At 39.1% G+C, this 19,169-nt stretch overlaps 1 protein-coding gene across 2 annotated transcripts; it reads left to right on the top strand.

The window, feature by feature from the left end:
- Positions 1–68: 68 nt before the first annotated feature.
- Positions 69–15,379, top strand: LOC4332326 (uncharacterized). 2 transcript variants are annotated; one of them, XR_010739768.1, is made up of 19 exons: positions 133–492; positions 1,818–1,881; positions 2,062–2,166; positions 2,611–2,810; positions 3,461–3,634; positions 3,768–3,932; positions 4,089–4,204; positions 5,405–5,459; positions 5,655–5,852; positions 6,328–6,387; positions 8,321–8,403; positions 9,464–9,675; positions 9,794–9,885; positions 9,977–10,106; positions 11,558–12,801; positions 12,876–13,159; positions 13,853–13,928; positions 14,048–14,215; positions 14,897–15,379. XR_010739768.1 is itself a non-coding variant. In NM_001417463.1 (18 exons), exons 1-18 carry the CDS (start codon positions 226–228, stop codon positions 15,030–15,032), a joined length of 3,753 nt encoding a protein of 1,250 aa, NP_001404392.1. In that variant the 5' UTR covers positions 69–225; the 3' UTR covers positions 15,033–15,333. The 2 variants fall into 2 exon arrangements, 1 of the variants encoding a protein (NP_001404392.1); NM_001417463.1 differs by lacking the exon at positions 13,853–13,928 and having other exon boundaries at positions 69–492; positions 14,897–15,333.
- Positions 15,380–19,169: the final 3,790 nt, after the last annotated feature.

Raw genomic sequence — 19,169 nt, 5'->3', positions numbered from 1 at the left:
CGCCAAAGCTCCTCCGCGCGCGCGCGGACGCGCGGTATATATGCGCGGCGCGCCCAAATCTGCCCGCGTTTCGCCTCACCGCGCGGGAAACGTGAAGCTAATCCAACCCCCGTCTCCCGCTGTGCTCACTCTGACTCTCTCTGAGCTTCTTCCCCCCATCGTTCACAAAAACCCAAACCCTAGAGTCGATCCCCTCCTCTCCGCCTCGCCTTCTCGCTCGTTCCCATGGGCGGATCTGCTGATCCCGAGGCGCCGACGCCGACGCCGTCGCCGTCCCCTTCCCCGGCGAAGGCGACTCCTTCGCCTGCTTCCGCGGACGGGAATCGGTTGCGGCGGTGCGTTCAGTCGAAGCTCTCGTGGGGACCTCCCAAGGCGGGCGGAGGCGGAGGAGAAGCAGGAGGTGCCGGTCTCCCTCCCCTGGCCGCGGGCGATGGGACGCCGGAGAAGGTGAAAAAGAGAGGAAGGCCGCGGAAATCAGAGGCCGGCAAGAAGGTACATTGCTTGAATTTTGCCTACCTTAGCTGTTGTCTGCGTCTTCTCGGTAGTCCATACTGTTCTGATTCACCCGTTGGGTTGAATTTCGGTTGGTCCAACTAGTTCTTTTAAAGGACATATAAGTCTAGTGTGCCACTTTTGTTAGGGAGAGAACATGTCAAAACAATACATAACTCAGGTAGAAACATGATTAAATTAGGGTGTTGTGCACAATTTTTAATTCTTTATCTGTTTATCGATGACAAAAAAAATCACTATATAAGGTTGCAACCACTGTATAACCACTATCCTTTGATGGCTATCAAACTAGTCTAAAAATGACTGTTCATAGCTTCAAATGGACTTAATTGAGAGAAAAAAAATCCAAATTCAAATAGACTTATTTAAAATAGCACCGAGAAAAAAAGGGCGAGTAGATGAGGATGATGAAGATGGTAGACGAATCTGAGCAAGCATGACAAAAAGGCCCAATTGTGTCAGGCAGAGAAGGATAGTGAGTGCTGGCGGAACATGTCTCAATTAATGACACCAAGTCACCAACCAGTGAAGTTTCCGATGATAGTGGCATCACACTGTGACTACTGTCGCTCCAGAGCCTATACTGATGCGCTCTTTGGTAGTGTTGGCAGATTATCCAAGGGAATGTCTTATTGTTTCTTCTCTAATAACCTGTAGTTGGGCTGGTTGAGCCCAGGGGCGTACCTACTAAGGCCCAACAGGGGTCCTTGGACACATGTAAATTATTTTTTTACAGTTATAACTATACCATGTGGGATATCCCAACCAAGTTACATTGGACACCTGAGAAGGCTACCGCATGGGTCAGATGAGCATAAGGACCCCCTGTAATTTCTGTTCTGGGTTCACCACTGGTTGAGCCACCTACCACAGCTAGTTACTCAGTACTAGTAGTTCTATTTTGGGCTGGAGCATGCTAGGATTTGTGGGCAAGGGGCGAAATGGGCATGAATGGTGCTTGACTACACCTATATGATCATCTACTCACTAGCAAGAATTTTATGCCATTGAATGTAACCCATCTCATTTGTCTCAAATTGGATCTAATCAGGCAAATGGGTAAAGCTGCATCCCCAGATAAGCAGCGCATAAAAGAAACCTTTGCAATGTAGCTGCAGACATTCACATGATCCTAGGTAGACCGATTACCGTGTTTATGTATTCTGTGTATATCTTATATTCTAAGAAAAAGGATCCATTCATTCAATTTAGGTGCTATATATTTAATGAACCGGTACATGTGTGTTATTCTGTTCACCTTTCATTTATGTAAAATCCTGATTTGTTTAATCAAACTCATGCAGCCGTCTTCAAACAGAGAGACAACTGGTCTGGAGCAAGATAGTAAGGATGAAGTGATTTTGGTTGGTATGTCAATCCTGTACTTGGTCTACACATGCCCATATTTTTATCATTTCTATTAACTTCTTAAGTGCTTCACCAGTCTGGTCATTATTCTGTTATGTATTTACTATACATTGTGACTGGCACGCAACAGGTGATATCATGCCAGAAATATCACATTTGAATATTTGACCTGAATTTCAGATGAAAGCCCTCAGAAAAAACAGAGGAAAGGCAGGGGTAAGAATCAGGGTGCAGCACTGAAGGTTCCGAACCGAAAGCACTGCAAAGCATTGGAATCTACTGATGGTGAGCACTTAGCCGTCACCACACACACATTTCTGTGCTCGCGCGCACGCATGCATGTGTGAATATTGTTGGTGATTTGATACTGTTGAGTTTCTCTGTAGAAGTACCCTACCATGTTGGTTTGTACAATTGAAAAAAAATAAAAAAAATACACTTCTACCAAGTGTTCAGGAAACACATATTGAACACCATTCGCACTATTAGTATTAAATAATCCGTGCATTCGACAATTTGAGTTTAACAAAAAATAATATCCAACTATTGAGTGTCAAAACAGTCTGAGTTTATAGTCATTTGCTTGCACATGCTGTTGTGCATATAAAGAATAATATATGCCATGGCTGCTCAATTGAAGTTAACTCAATGCCATTGTTTAGCTGCGATTGTATCTCTACCTACTCTACTTTTGAAAAAGTGCAATGAGCCTTTCTTTTGCTTGTGCAGGTCATGAAAGTTGTCAGCAACTACGCAGCAGTCAGACTCAAGCTGTCTTGCCTCAAAAATCACCCACATCAGTTGATATTGATTTGGTGACCGGCCCATCTGAAGCAAGTCCGGTTAATGATAATGTTGATGCACTAGACAATGAAGATAAGCCACAGTTGATAGTTGATCTAAGGTCAGAGGCAAATATAGCTGCAGAGGTATGCCCCATGCCAATGTTTGATTTGAGATACTGTATGTAGTCTTTTGGTCTTTTTGTTTTATACCTTCCTTTTGACTATTGTCTCAATAATTCATTAAGAATATTCTGACTATTCGATAATCAATTGAAAATTGGGTGTTCTATCATGCTTATTGCAAGTTTAGATCTGTAGTCATTTGGATGCCCACCTTGTCATCTCAAGCAAAGGTAAAACGTAAAATGTTACTAATAATTCAGACAGTGGATACTTGTCCTTTGTGGTTGCGGTGGTTGCCTTATGTTTGGTTGAATACTGTATATTTGTTCATGGCTTTTGGGCCCTGCACAAGTTTATATTTATAATATTTATTATATTGAATTTAGGCTTTGTACTACATTATAATGTTCTCTGAATTGCATACATTTTCTTAAAACAACAACAATTGTTTAAGAAATATTGTCTTATTATTGTTAAGCAGTACAGTCGGGTATTAAAATAAGCTTAACTTCTGTCTGTGTGAATCATCCTCCAATGTTTTACAACGTCTTGGATCTTAATATACTCAATTTGAGTGTTCCTCGGGAAAAAAAAAGTCATGGTTGCTGTTTTACTCTTCTGTTGATTCCAAGATTGTTCTTGTCTGAAAAGTTCATATTATTCATTGCCAGGAAAATCGGAGGTTATCATCTGGAAAGAAAATGCATCCATTTTTTGCTTCTCGGAAAATACACAAAGGTGCTGGCCAAGATATTCTTAATGTTGAGGATGAGGATATGGATTCACTTTGTGCTTTTGAAAGAGACCCACCTTTATGTCCTGTTCATGTTTTGTACGAACTGGAGGTGTGTCTATATAAAAACATATATTTTGTTCATCTGGTTCCATAATGTATCTCACCTTTGTGCTTTTGTGGTCCGCCTTAGGGTGGTTTGTCTAATGCGACTGAACATCTGTGTGTGTGTATGTGTGTTACAGGTCACTATGCCAATTCACTGGAGTAACAAATGGCTAATTGCCGACAAATCTTTTCTTGGCACTAGTACCACTGAGCAGAATTCTGCAGAGCATGCAGATCCAGGAAAACATTTGGCTAACTTTCATGACAAACAAAACAAAAGCAAGTTTTCTTCTCAGGATGTGGTACAAGTTTCCTTTTCCCATTGATCTTTTTTGAAGCATTTGAAGGAGTTTGCTTTGTGCGTCTGTTATAGATTTTTGGTTTTATAGCCAGTGAATTTCTTGTTCTAATCATGCGCTAATCTTGATTTAAACACAACCATTTGCTTTTCTCCACAGATTGATGTTGATGATGAGTGCCTGTTAGCATCTAGTTCCTGTTTCCATGCCTCTCTTTTTGAAAGCAAACAACACGAAAGGGTACAGCATGAATTGCCTGAAGTCACTCCGAAAGGGTAAACTGCATTGGACACTATTTGCCTTGATGTGTGCTGGACAGGACTACCTTTCTTCTTGTTGTCTTAATTTTGCCTTCAGATCACAAATGAAAAAGAAAATCAATAATCATTTGAACCTCACCAGCCTATGAAGTTGCAAAGCGTAAACTCCTGACACTCACAAGTACTGGTCAAAATTAATACTCCCTCCATTCCAAAATATAGGGCACAACTTTTTTTTTGATGTTCCATAGTACAGAGCATGCATTTTTTTTTTGACTGGGAGGGCATGCATTCATGCATGCAATTAACTAGCACACACCCCTCCCCTATTTTTTTTAATAACAAAAATCCCCTACCCTCAAGATCCTTGATCCCATTGGGTGCATGCATTTCATTTATTGGGGTGATCCAAACGAGAAAGTGAAAATAATATTTTTTTAGTCTTCGTGTTAGTGATAGTTGTGCCTTATATTTTGGAATGGAGGGAGTAGCAAACAAGCCCGCCCTCTGTTTGGTGTCTGTTTTAATGCTCACTTAAGTGGTGTCAGCCATTAGGATGCTACTTTGTTTTACACTTACGTTGTTTTCATGTTCATTCTTTTCTTGGCACCTACTGGTTCTATGTCCTATTATCTTTTCTTTGATAGCCTACCTCATAATATTTCTGTTGAATAGTTGAGGGAGAGAAATATACTATGTAACTGGACGATTGTATTGAGACTTAGGGGGCTGGTATATACTGTATAGAGTACAAGAGATAAGGGGATCTAGAGATAAGGAAGACTATGATACAAATCAATCCTATCCTAACATCCCTCTAACTACCATATACTCTAACAATTTCTTTATGGAATGTAGCCTATTGCACAATATAATAGTACTTAAATTTGCATCAATTGTGCTCCATTCCTCATATATTTCTATCCCTTTTGAGTTGCACATTACTAATGGCCTGATAGTGTCAATCAGCGTAACACAATAATGCAAAGTAAAATGCTGCTGGCACCGCATAGTTGTCTTTTTATGACTGCCATTTCTGAAAAAAAAACTGTTGATTTCATTATTGATGGTGGCATGAAAATTTTCATTGTTTTGTTGTAGCCAATAGGTCAACTGAGCTAGTGTCAATAATCTAGATTTTGCATGATATATTTTTTGCATCAGCCTTTATCTCTATAGGTTTGATGGCAAATAACATAATATTTGCTCTTGTAGCTGTCAGACAGCTAACCTATGGACTGACAAGTACCGGCCTGAAACTGCTGCACAGGTAAACATCACAATTTATTCTACATATTGGCAGTACGAATCATATATTTCATAATAAAATCTCGCTGCCTGTTTCCAATTGTTTCTATTTGATCAGGTTTTTTAGCCAACATGCTATTTTTATGAACTCACAAAATAATACCTTCAGATATGGTTATACTTGCTCTGAGATTACTATTTTATCTTGGTTGATCAGGTTTGTGGTAATTCCAAGCATGTAAAATTCCTCAATGAGTGGCTTAAAGGGTGGGATGAAAGAGGTCACAGAAATAAACAGAATATAGTTACTAACGGGAGCATGAATGGTAGATCCTGTCAAGATGGTTCTGATACAGATTATTCAGAAGATGCTTCTGATTATGAGAATGTGCTTCTAATTACTGGACCAGTTGGGGTGAGTTCCATTTTGAAGATTACTTGCCGTTTGCATTGTATGCTTCACGTATTGTTTTGTTTTTTCTTTTGAATTTGCTGGGCATCATCTCCTTGTGTGTTCGCGTGCGTGTGTGTTTTGTGGGGGGTTTGTGTGTGTGAGAGGGGAAGAGGGGGGGGGAGCCTTATCTTATTTGTTTGAGCTCGGGACAATAATTTTTACACCCCCTGGAACTTGTCGGGAATTTGAATTGGTCTGTACGTTTGAAAGTACTAAGCTACGTCTAGGCAGAATAGTAAGTTTTCGACCACTTTTTTCTCCACATGAAGGTGTGGTAACATAAGATTACTGGCTGCAATCAATTGATGCTCCTATAGTATTCTATTATATATTTTTGTATGCTGTACTTGAAAAAAAAGGTGTACCAACCTATAAGCAATCAGTTTTGTTCCCAGCTGCAAAGCTGCTTCTTCATTCTCTTTGTTCATTTTTACAGTGTGGAAAATCAGCCGCAGTTTTTGCATGTGCGAGAGAACAAGGATTCAATGTAATTGAGGTATTGTCTGGAATTCCATTTTTCTCTACCTTGTAAGAGCTTCCATATTCCTATATTATTTGTGTACTAAGATACTAATATATTTTGGCTTGATGAATCCTTTCAGCTTCTTCTTTCCTTTTCGCCTGTTTTTCTCTACAATATCTACCAATTCGGGACTTTTTTGTAACATTAAAATGCTGTAAAAATGATAATACTGTATTGGAAGTCCTTTATTTATATACTCCCTCCATCTACTTTTGATAGGCATATTTCCAAATCTGAAAAATTTATTTTTGATAGGCATATTTCAATCTAACAACTTATCATCTTAATGGCTTTCTTGGATTTAATGCGTGACTCTCCATTCTTCCACACAAGATTAGCTACATGGGCATCGAGAAATGTAAATATTAATGAATCGCTTGTTTACGAGGAATGACTAGTAGCATATTTAAATGAATGATAAGTAGAACCACTTATCATTGTTCTGTGTGTCAAGATGAAATATGACTATCAAAAGTAGATGGAGGGAGTACAACACACACATGTTCCTCCCTTAGGAACATGAAAAATCTAAGGGTGATTTAGTATATGCTTTTCCATCCCTCTCTTGACACGACCAGCTTAATATGCCCAAAACAGTTGTGTTCCCATTCTTACCGCACAACAAGCTTCTTGCTCAAACCCTGGATCTGAAACCTGACAAGCTTCATGACTCCAGTCATCCTAGCATCAAGTACATTCCCACTAGAGTATTTGTTCATATGAATAGAAATTCTATTATATCCATTTCTGCACATTCAAGGTACTCTATGTATAGAGGAATAAATAATTTTGAACATATAAAATATGGCGCTGTTTGGGGGAGCTTCTGGCAGAAGAAACTGAAAGATCTCATTGAAATTGAGCCTAATCCCATTTTGGGTAGATTACACCGCTCACACAAACCTTAGCTTATGCATTTGTCTTTGCTTCGTGTAAAAGGGTTACATGGGGGTTGAAGTGTTTTGGTACTTGGTATATATGTTGGTACATCACTCGTTAAACTAGCAAGATGGTACTATTCTACCATGCACTCACGCCCACATGCATGGGCTAAAGTTGGGCTCAACTCGCCCCTCTTGGGTTGGGTCTCATGTTTTGAATTCAAGGAGGGTTTTAGTTATACTGATATTGTGGAATGTGCTTATTTGAACTCGACTTTGTTAAGATATGGTGATGCCCAGAAATTAGCTGAAATCCATTTTTTTTTGCTCGCTATGAGGTGTCACCTGGCTTGGTTATTTGGGTTTCGTTTGTATATATGAGAAATGCTAACATAACCACCTCCATGCGCACCCATACTGGTGTGGATCAGTCTTGCTTTAGCTACTATGGAATTTCGTTATTATTATGAGGCACTTAGCTAGCTCATATCCATAATGATGACATCAAGTTCATAATCATGTCTAGTTCTCTAAGCGTAATCAAACTTCATTGTCTAGTAAGCACAGACAAAACTTAAGGTTCTCTACCACCTGATTATTTGAGTTATGCATTTATGATTTGTCTGTTGGTCTAATCAAGCTAACATATGATAAAAGGCTAAGTAAAGGTCCATGGCCTATAATCGGTTCTGTCTTCATCCTTATGTTTGGATATATTCTAAAGTATAATCTTGAACTTGTTCCAGACATACTTGATTGTAAAAATGCAGTAGTGTCAGGGGTTATAGGTTTTTATAGGTTACAGTCAGTAAAAATGTTATGTTAATATGGAATTATGGACACATGCTATTCAAAATGCAGTGCTTTCATTTTAGAGAAAACTAGGACATGGGACATGAACAGAATTCTGAGTATTCTCGTTACCTAGTTTACAGTACTTCAGCAAAATTTATTCCTGAAATTTCAACTCTGATTTCTAAAGCTTGATTTTTTTATTCTGATGGAAGTTTGTGACGTTTTTCTAGGTAAATACATCCGATATGAGAAATGGGGCTTATGTAAGGCAGAAGTTCGAGGAAGCAACTAAATCACATGGTCTAGAAAAATGGTCTGTGCAATTTATTGTCCAAGTTATCACTGTTCATATTTATGATGATAATTATGTTGATTTTCCTTCTTTATCCTGGTCATGTTGTATCTGTGTTATGAACCATAGTTAATGGGGGTAAGTACTGCACATAAATAGGCTGGGTTGTGATGACTTGAAAGTTAAGGAGCTTAGGAGAAATATAAGACCATGGATCTGGGAGATTTTTTTATTTCTTTTTTCTTGCTTATGAGATAACCGAATCTACCTTACCTCTTATACAGAGTAACAGAGATAGGTCCTACATCTCCTGCCTCCGTCATTAGGCACATGTCCATTGAGTTTTGCAGCTGAAAAAAAATCACTTTATTATAATATGTTTCAATCTATTATCCTGGCCTGGCACACGTAGAGCTAGGGATCTGGTGGAGTCCATGAGCCTACCGTAGACCCCCATGGAGTGCTCATCAACAGCCAGTGTCTGCACAACATGGGTCACTGGCAAGAATCACTCAACAGTTGCCAGTTTGGAGACACCTTTATATCAACAACTGTCATCTTATGACCGTTTATTGACAAGTACCGGAGTGTTCATTCTTAGTTTCTGACTAGAGAGTGCCCCTTCTTGTAAACTCCATAAATATATTCACACGCAAGATTTTGGGTTATATAGGAGGACGAAACATATATAACCAGTGTCTCGATCAACCTTTCCCCACATTTGTATTTAAAAGAACTTTCCTCATATTTACTTCGTAAAATTGACTACTATTCGACGGCGTTAATGCCTAACATAATCTGGGATAGACAAGCGTGATCTCTAATGTGGCTACGACTGATTTTTCTCAACCAACTAGATGATAAGAACAAAAGGATGTTGGTTTTGGGGAACAACACGTGCAAACCAAAAAAAACATAAGATAGTTGTTTACAGTTCTTATGAAGTTTGCTCTTTGTTTTCTTGCCAACTAGATGCATAGCGAAGTGCAGTTTAAATGACAATCCAAGCATTCTTGTCTCAAACTTTTCAAATTTGCATGTTTGAGACAACCTCAGAAGTATCTTTTGGTTTCCCATGCAGGTCACAAGAGGAGATCATCGGTTTACCAATAAGCAATTCCTTAGATCCAGCTTCAGGGACTCCTGGCACGGCTGAATACAAACAAGTCATTAACAAGACCCTCATCCTATTTGAAGATGTAGATACTGTTTTTGATGAGGACCGTGGATTTATTTCAACTATACTTAAGATGGTGGAGACTACAAAATGGCCAATCATACTGACCAGTAACAGTAAGCCTTTTTGTCTTTAGGATTTTGTACATCTCTACCATCCTTCGAAATTTCATTTGATTAAGAGCATACTAAAGCTCTTGTTATTTTGTTGTTTTTGTCTTTATATTTCCTGAAGAGAAAGATCCGCCATTGCCTCATCTCTTGGCTCAGCTAGTATTGGATTTCACATACCCATCATCTGCAGAGTTACTTTCACATGTCGACATGGTAAAAACAAATTAGTTCTAGGCTGAAATACCAAAAAACTATGCTGCTTTCTGCAATTATTGAACGATGACCATACCATGTTTTCGTGCAGATATGCAAGTCTGAAGGAGTAGAAATCACTGTTCCTCAACAGAAGCATATAATTGATGCCTTTTTAGGTGATATTAGGAGAACAATGATGCTTTTACAGTTTTGGTATCAAGGCAAGCAGCAATACTCAGGTTGGGTGCTTTGAATGTAAAATCCCTTTCAACTCACTATATGGTTGCGTTCTGGTTCTGACCTGTTGGCCCATTACTAAAATAAATTAAGAGTAAATTTCATAAAACTATGTATACTTTGCACAATCTATCACAAAACTATAGATTTAAGAACTCGTTTCACAAAACTACAGATTCAGTGTCTTCGTTTATCACAAAATTACAGGTACTTTGCACAATATATCACACAACTACATATTTAAGAACTTGTTTCACAAAACTACAGATTTAATATCTTCATTTATCACAAAACTACAGGTTTAGTGTCTTCATTATCACAAAACTACAAGTTTTAAGAATACAAGTTTTAACATTCTTAAAACTTGTAGTTTTGTGATTGTTAAAACCTGCAGTTTTGTGATAATGGAGACACTAAATCTGTAGTTTGAAATATCAATAGATGCAGCAGCCAATATGTTCAGTTGTGGAACTTGTTTGCAAATCCTCCTAGACTAGCGACTTCTGAGTTTATGATAAAATTGACTTTAATGGGCTTTATCTGTCATCAAACAGTTGTTTTATTTTCATATTTAATTGTCAACTTTAAGTTAGAAATTTCATCTGGCTGTTGCATGATTTGTTTTGCTTATTAATTTTTTTCTGTGAAAGAATGTTATTGAATATGTTCAGCTTACTGTCAGCACCGAAATGTGACCATGTCTTGAGATAGCTGTTTTAGTTATCTTTTTCATGTGATATTAAGGGCCTGTTTGGCACAGCTCCAGCTCCAGCTCTACCCCTCCTGGAGCTGGAGCTCAGCCAAACAGTTTCAGCTCCACCAAAACTGGGAGTGGAGCTGGGTGGAGCTCTCTCACAAAATGAACTAGAGTTATGGAGCTGGGTTTAGGCAGCTCCACAACTCCACTCCAGACCCAACTCTTGGAGCTAAATTTAGGAGTTAGAGCTGTACCAAACAGGCCCTAATTCTAATATATTATAACTTAAAACATCTCTCTTATTTGCAGAAGTGGATGCATTATTAGGACTGTAGTTTGAAATATCAATAGATGCAGCAGCCAATATGTTCAGTTGTGGAACTTGTTTGCAAATCCTCCTAGACTAGCGACTTCTGAGTTTATGATAAAATTGACTTTGATGGGCTTTATCTGGCATCAAACAGTTGGTTTATTTTCATATTTAATTGTCAACTTTAAGTTAGAAATTTCATCTGGCTGTTGCATGATTTGTTTTGCTTATTAATTTTTTTCTGTGAAAGAATGTTATTGAATATGTTCAGCTTACTGTCAGCACCGAAATGTGACCATGTCTTGAGATATCTGTTTTAGTTCTCTTTTTCATGTGATATTAATGACAAATCAGTACCTTAGCGTAACAAAATTGCAATGTTGTGTTCAGTCTTGAAATGATGAGCACATCAATTTTGGTACACTAATTTTGTGTTTTGCTTTCAGGGAGGTTGAATAAGTGCCTGTCCTGCCCTTCTCTACTTGATTTGGATGCAGTACATTCTACTGTACCAAGAATAATGCCTTGGGACTTCCCATGTAAATTATCAGAAACAATATACATGGAAATAGACAAAACAATCGTGACAGCTGAACAAAAGAAAAAACAGATGGAAGTATCAGAATTTGAAGGCCTCGAATTACAAATAATGACACCTTTGACCAAGGGAAGAAGTGCTGGTAAAACAAGAAAACCTAAGAAATCCAAGTTAAAGCATGGCCGCTCTGCTGATTGTAATGATGCTTCACCTTGTAAGAATGACCTTGACGATTTCCATGATAGTCCAGATATCCCTCTTCCATCCAATCATCAAAGAATGAGAAATAGGCGTGGAGTAGTTTTGTTTGCTGAGTCTGATGATGATCTAGCTGATGCACATGCTGCCAAAGATGCCACATTTACTGTTCAAGAAGGTAGATTGCTCCCACAATCTTCAGAGCTGCCCTGTTTATATGGCCATGGGATTTCCAACATTGTTCCAGAAAGTGTTTTCTTCCAACAATCATCTGTGCCTCATTTACATAGGGAAGTGATTTCAAATCAATTATGCTTTCCTAGCGAATCAAGGGCCTTTGAACCTGCCAGTTCTTTCCAAAACCAGCTTGAAAGCAACATGCCCGGGTCCATTTCACAAATATGTGATACCTTTATGTCTCAGGGCATTTCATGTGTGCCTGAGTCATCGTTCATGGTTGGGGGGACATCTGCATCAATCAGCAGTGATGATCTTTTATCAAGTCTAGTGTCCAATGGTTTGTCTGCCCTTCGTAATGAGAGTACTTACACTGCATCTGTAGTGGCACTAGAAGACACTAACAAGGTGGAGAATCAAATGACTGATAAACCTCAAAAATGCATGGAAGATGAAGTTGGTGAGACTTGTGAGGCTTATGTGGAATTGGCTGACAGGAATGATCATGCAAGCTGTTCAATTACAGGATATCAATTGATGGATGAATGCAGTCGTGCTGAAAGTGTTTGGTTGCTTTCAGGGAAAAAAAACAATGACTCCTGCAAGGTCGAACATGTACAAGATACTTGGAACAGGCTACGGCAGTGCCATCCTGTACTTCCATGTGACATGAATCACAACAGATCAGTTTCTGGAGCTTTGAAGCGTGTTTCAAGAGTGTCTGATTTAATATCAGAATCAGATCTTATGCTCATTAGCTGCCACCCTTTTAGTAATGTCAGTGTATTTTTGTCTCTTTTGAGATTCATGTTTCTGTAATATGGTATTGAAGTATTTATAATTTTGTGCAGGATATTTCAGATCCATCTTTGACTCCTTACACTGAGTCTGATGGCTTCTCGTACAGCAAGCAGCTTGAGATGGGATCTATCTATGCTCAGCATGGTCTTTGCATTTTTCTACAGGATTCCCAAGCTACAGATGATGGTTTTGTTGATTTTTTACAAGAGTTGTTATTTAGCGGTACAACTACCACATCTTTGGGTAAATTTGTTAGCTCTGGAATCAGCTGTGGTGATGGATCTGGGAACATTTCCCATGTAAAATACCCAACAAGTTGTATTTCTAAGAGAAGGTAAGCATTACAGTGTGTTTGCGGTGCATTTTATTGCTTATGACTGATATCATATGACGAGCTCAAAAAATATATATACACATGATGGACTATCTTCCTTATAGTTGGAGCTCCATGTTGATCCCTTAGCTATGCTTGATTTATCGCATCAACCAGGAGTATGAGTAGAGTGGATTATTTTATTGGTCACAGTAATTTCTGCAGCTTGCTTCAATATAGGGTCACATGTTCACAAGGCGCATGCATCGGCAAAATGAGATTTCTATTGGTGTGATCTTTCATACTTGTAGAGTTTTCTATCAGAGCATAAATGACATACACTTTATTTGGAAATGCAAATGAGATTTTAGTGGCTGGCATATGCATTTATTGGTAGGCTGGCCAACACTGTTATTTGATTACGTATTTCGCTGTTATGCACCAATTGATATGATGTGCTCAGGGCACCTGTAGGTTCACACAAAGATTGTGTTTTTGCTCTATAATCATAAGCATTGTCATCTTGTTCCCTTATTAATCTACTGCAAGTTGAAAAAATGGTTGCATATTTGCAATTTCCTTAAAAATTGGACTTCATAAGAATTTTAGTTGTTACCTTGTAAATTTCACTGACTAAAATATTTTATGGCTACATGAACCTTTTCCCAGACTAGTTAAATCTTTTTTTTTGTTGTATGGACACGCTAATGGAAGATTCGTCTTGGGGGCACTGAGCCTGCTAAGTGCAAACTTTGACAGTTTGATTATTCTCGTATAGCACTCCCTCAATGTTGGTGGCAACCCTTCCCTGATATCGAACCTCTGATCATATATGACTCAATGTGGATTTTTCTATTGGCAGTTGAGACTTAACTTTCTCTTGATTAATTGTTGTCATTCTTTGTTCAGGGAGCGACAAGCTCGTCTTCGTGAAGTCCTGCTTCCGGTAGTTCCTCCTAAGCTATCTCAGTCACTGAGAGGTCCTGCTTTTGTTGATTATTTGTCTTCGATGAGTCAGATTTCACAGTTGGAAAATATGCAACTCTCTGAATGTAAAGCCTCAAGCAAGCAAAGAAGGTAATCACTGTCTCAGTTCAAAAAGTGTACTTTTTATGTAAATACAAGTATGATGCTGTACATATGAACCAATATGCTCCCTTTTGAAACTTGTTGCTATTGCTGAGCCATATGCCCATGTCTCATTCTGTAGAATTCCATATTTGCGCCTTACAAAATTTCCTACTTTTGATAAAAAAAAAGTTTCAAACTTCCGTTATTGTTGTATGGTTCAAAACTTTAACTGAATAAATTAAACTTCTACTCTGAAAGTGTGTAATTTATACATGGTTCAATTGAATAGAAATTCTAAGAGTAGCACTATATCGAGATCTTAGGACCTTGATATTTAAGACAAAAGAAGTCGACTATTCAGAATTTGTTATATGTGTCTCATGCTTCTAGTTTTCAAGAAGTATGTGTGCTTCAACCTGCAAATATGGTTCCTTATTCCCTATTTTCTGTACCAATTGGAATTTGTTACTATGTTAGCTGTAACTATTGTAGCACCAATTCCATTTTACTAACTTGCTTCCATTTCTCATATACTTTGTTATCCCTAATGATACTGTTTTCACAATATTATGTGCTATTTGTGTTATCACGATTCAATTTTTAGGAATCTATTAACAAACATTTTTACATTGAAGCACTTTTTCACTGGCTCATGGTTGCTGCTTCTGCTCTTTGTCTTTGTGATAGGTGTCGTCAGCCGAGGCATTACTTGAGTTCTGGTGCACTTTCACTGTCTGCTGAAGATATTGGATTATTAGCACAGTGCAGCACTTTCAGCGACAGACGGGAGAGCGAGACGATTATAGAGCAAGCGATTTCCTAGGAGTATATAAGTTAATAAACTGGTTGATGTAAGCGGCAACATTTTTTTGCCAGCTTGATTAGAGGCGATAGGATAATGAGCTGCCTGAGATGGCTCATTCTTATATTCACAATTCATGACCCGTAGCCAAGTGGTGAAGTCTGGTCCATAGTGGGCGGAGCTGACGATTCCAGTGTATTCAGTTGTATAATGTAAATGCATGTTGTTGTCCTAATTATACCATGTGACCTTCCCAGCTGATGTACACATACATCTCCATCCAAAGAGAAAGCGCACCCGGGTGAACTTGAAACTTGAGAGCAAATTATCTCCAATTGTCGTATAAAATTATCTTTGTTTACGTCTTATATTTTTGCATTCCACCTGCAACTCTAGTCTTCTCATGCACAGCCTGTTTGGAATATGCGGATTTCGACATATTTTTATGGGATTGAACTATATTTGGAACAAAAAAAAAAGGAACCGGTTGTTGTGTGTAGTTGAGATCTACCTATTAAACTGAATCGCAGAACAAATATTTGATGTTTGTTGGAATTGATTAGAACAGTCCCGACCAATTATGTTTGCTCTGCTGGGTTGCCATGTGAAGAAGAGCAATACGTTCTTATCCCAACCAATAAAGCTCAGTTCTTTCATGTTAACCCTGCACAAACTTCACATGAAACGTCCATTGTTTACATAAAAATGTTGCAGCAACCACACTTATGATCCTTTCTTAATAATAGCCAGACATTACCAGAGCACAAATTGCAGACGGATGGATAGACAGACACCGAGAAGGACGAGTCTAGTGGCTCAGGCTGCTCGCCGTCTTGACGAGTCAGCCGTGGACTCGAGTCAATGCGTACGATTCGTCCGGTCTTTGGCACGCATTATATTCTCTCCTCTGATCTCCTCGCTGAGTCTCGCTACAAGAAAGAAAACCCCAAATACTCAAGCCGCGTAAAAACGTCGCGCTTAGCTGGAACCCACCCTCTTACAGCGAGGACACTTACCTACGTGGAGCACCGTCTCGTCGTGACAGCTACACTTCCGCACCGCTCCAGGCACTACTGCTACTGCTCGTCTCGGTCTCGCTCCCTTTCTTTCCATCGAGAGGGCGACGTAGGGTGTTTTTTTTTTCCGATCCCACTTTACCATAATTAAGGTTACGTAAATGGTGAGAGTAACAAAAGTGTGACGAATAAATTATTATTGGCTATAAAGTATGATAAAATTGATAAAAGACTTAATCTACGATACATGGAACATGTATTGAAAAAATATGCTGTCATAATGATAACAGTGGACCAAACACGTATACTTTGTATCCTTTTGCGATGTACTAAACCCTGTATTGCATAATAAAGTTGTTTAAGTTATTAAAAAAACCAAACACATATTTAACAGTCACATGCAAAATATGGTTGAGAATCAAACACACCCCCTAATATAAGGATGTCTCCTACTTACCTTTTTTTAAGCTGCTATCCTTTTGTCATACTACGTACTAAATAGTATTTTAAAAAAGTTATATATAAGTTTTTTTAATTAAATAAATCTATTTTTTAAGTTATAAAAATTGATATTTATTTAATTATATCGTAATGCCTCTTTTTTTTCTATTACGTATCGTTGAAAGTTTCAGTCCAAGTTACATACTCTCTCCGTTCCAAAATAACTCAACTTAGGATGTGACATATCTTAGATTGATCAACTTAGAGCAAGTTTAAAAGTATAGCTCACTACTAGCTCCAATTCATCTATAGCCAATCTAATAGCTAATTCATACAATTTTTTTTATTATACTATTAATATATGGTCTCACCTGTTATACACACATTGTGTATTGGAGTCCATGCTGCGGCTGGCTACAAGCCTGCTGCTTTTATCTCTCATCATTTATCTTATTAAAATATATTTATAGCTGGCTAATAGTTTGCTATTGTACCTGCTCCTAGGAGTAGTTATTTTCATATGGAGGGAGTATATAAAGACAGAGAGTCTGACGCGGGGAGCCTTCCGCTTCTTTTGCCGAGCTGGCCGGCACACCACAATCACATCGCCCTACCTACGTCCTCCTGCCATATTGCGCGCGACCCGACGCGGGGCATATCCCTTTCCGGCTCTCGGCTGTCACAATTTTCCAGCGTTTTTCCTTGTTTCGTCCCGTATTGGCTTCGTGCCGCTTGGTGATGAGCTTTTTCAGCTTTGCGCTCGGCTCGCTTCGACGGTGCTTCCGTGTGCGCTTCGTTCGGTAGCGTGTGTCCCAGCTTTTACGTTGTTTCCCACTTCCCACTCGGAAAATAATAGTATTCCGTATTGGTCTTCCTGCCTTTTGTTACAATCCATTTTGTTTCTCTGTTTTTTTAAAGAAGTGGGTACGCATGCCTTGGTTGCGTTTCTCTCTGCATATTCGCACGCAATTCGTATCGAGGTTTCTTGTAAGGTAATGGTACTGCGTGTTTTTGCAGCGAATTCGAATAAATACAGCGCCCTGCTCCTGACCAAACCATCGACCGTTCATCACCATCTTTGCCGTGCTGAACTGCGATTTGAGATACTCCATAATGTTAACGTTTTCCGGAGGGTAAAAAAGCCAAGTGGGCTTAAGAGTAAATGGGTAATTATATATTTCTACCGCACCGGCTAGGCTACCGTATGCACGTACGTGTGGCTTCTGCAAGACTCCAACAGCACCAAAACTGTGTACTGCTCTCTTGCCATTGGAGGATTGATTTGAGCTGCACAGGATTTCCCCGTCAGCACGGCACGCTTGCTGTGGCTCGGGGCAGCGACGACTCTTACGGCAATCTTGCAGTCAGACTCGTCGCCGGGTCTCGTGTCGGGCTAATGCCGACCACAAAACTTAAGCACATCAATATCTCTCGCCATTAAACATGAATTATGGCTGGATGATGTACGTAGGTAGTACTACTCGATGATCTTGGTCAGGAGAGCTTGTGGGTACAGTGCACGTGGTAGTTTTCAGTCTATGGTTTGGAGCAAAAAAGGACAAGGGGGCATTTACGTTGACTCGTCGCCAGTTGTTTGAGTGTTTAAGCAGCTTTTCACACGCTTGATTTCGGATCAGGATCCTCTGCATCAGAGTATAAAATGCATAGGTGCTACAGTAAATTACATTATAACAAATCTGCACCCTCAATTTCATAATCCTAGGCATACGATCAACATCCACACTGTGAATGTGGCAGAACAAGCCGTAAGGTAAAATATTGATGCTACAATACTATGGTTGTGTTTAGTTCACACCAAAATTGAAATTTTAGTTGAAATTGGAACAATGTGACGAAAAATTTGGAAGTTTATGTGTGTAGGAAAATTGTGATCTGATGGAAAAGTTGAAAGTTTGAAGAATTATTTTGGAACTAAACACGACCTATATTGATTTGATTTTTCATCTTACTGCCCAAGTACTACTATAAAACACCGTGGAACCTTGCTTTAGCATTTCAAAATGCAGAGGATCCGGATCCAGTAAATTTGGCAGAACCGAAACTCGGTGTTAAAGCATAAAGCGTCTGCAATTTCAAGGTGAAAAATCGTCCGCTATGTGCATATCTGCCCCGCATGTATACGACTAACTACGCTCATACGCTAACACGTAATGAAATACCATTGGGTTGTTTCACTTTGGCAAGAACACGCAGGCACGTGCCCAAACACCCCGAGTCCCCGACGACCGGACTGTTCCAGCTCAAACTCACTATAGTAGAGAGTACTCCCTCCGTCCAAAAAAATAATAATCTAGGATTAGATGTCACGTATCCTAGGAGAGTGAATCTAGATAAATATATGTTCAGATTCGTTATTAGAGCAAGTTTAATAGTATAGCCCACTATTAATATATGGTCCCACCTGTCATACATACATTGCGTCTTGGAGTCCGTGTTGCAGCTGGCTACAGATATATAACCCGCTGCTCTTCTCTCTCATCTTTTATCTTATTAAAATATGTTTATAGCTGACTAATAATCTGCTATTATACATGCTCTTAGAAGATGTCACATCTGACGCTTAAGTTAATTTTTTTTATAGGATCCAGGGATAGAGTAGAAGAAGAGCGCACGCCAACACCGCAGCCATTCCGGGCCGCCCGGACCCAAGAAAAAACGCACGAAAAGCGCAAAAAGCCGC

This window comes from Oryza sativa, chromosome 3 (assembly GCF_034140825.1).
Source record: "Oryza sativa Japonica Group chromosome 3, ASM3414082v1".
Classification (NCBI taxonomy): domain Eukaryota; kingdom Viridiplantae; phylum Streptophyta; class Magnoliopsida; order Poales; family Poaceae; genus Oryza; species Oryza sativa.
The sequence above is the reverse complement of the archived record's forward strand: the minus strand, read 5'-3'. Positions and strand labels throughout refer to the sequence as shown.

Coding starts and splice junctions, on each gene's coding strand:
- LOC4332326 (NM_001417463.1), top strand. CDS start 226: ATGGGCGGATCTGCTGATCCCGAGGCGCCGACGCCGACGCCGTCGCCG. Junction 2,167..2,610: donor AGCATTGGAATCTACTGATG/GTGAGCACTTAG, acceptor TTGCTTGTGCAG/GTCATGAAAGTTGTCAGCAA. Junction 10,107..11,557: donor AGGCAAGCAGCAATACTCAG/GTTGGGTGCTTT, acceptor TTTTGCTTTCAG/GGAGGTTGAATAAGTGCCTG.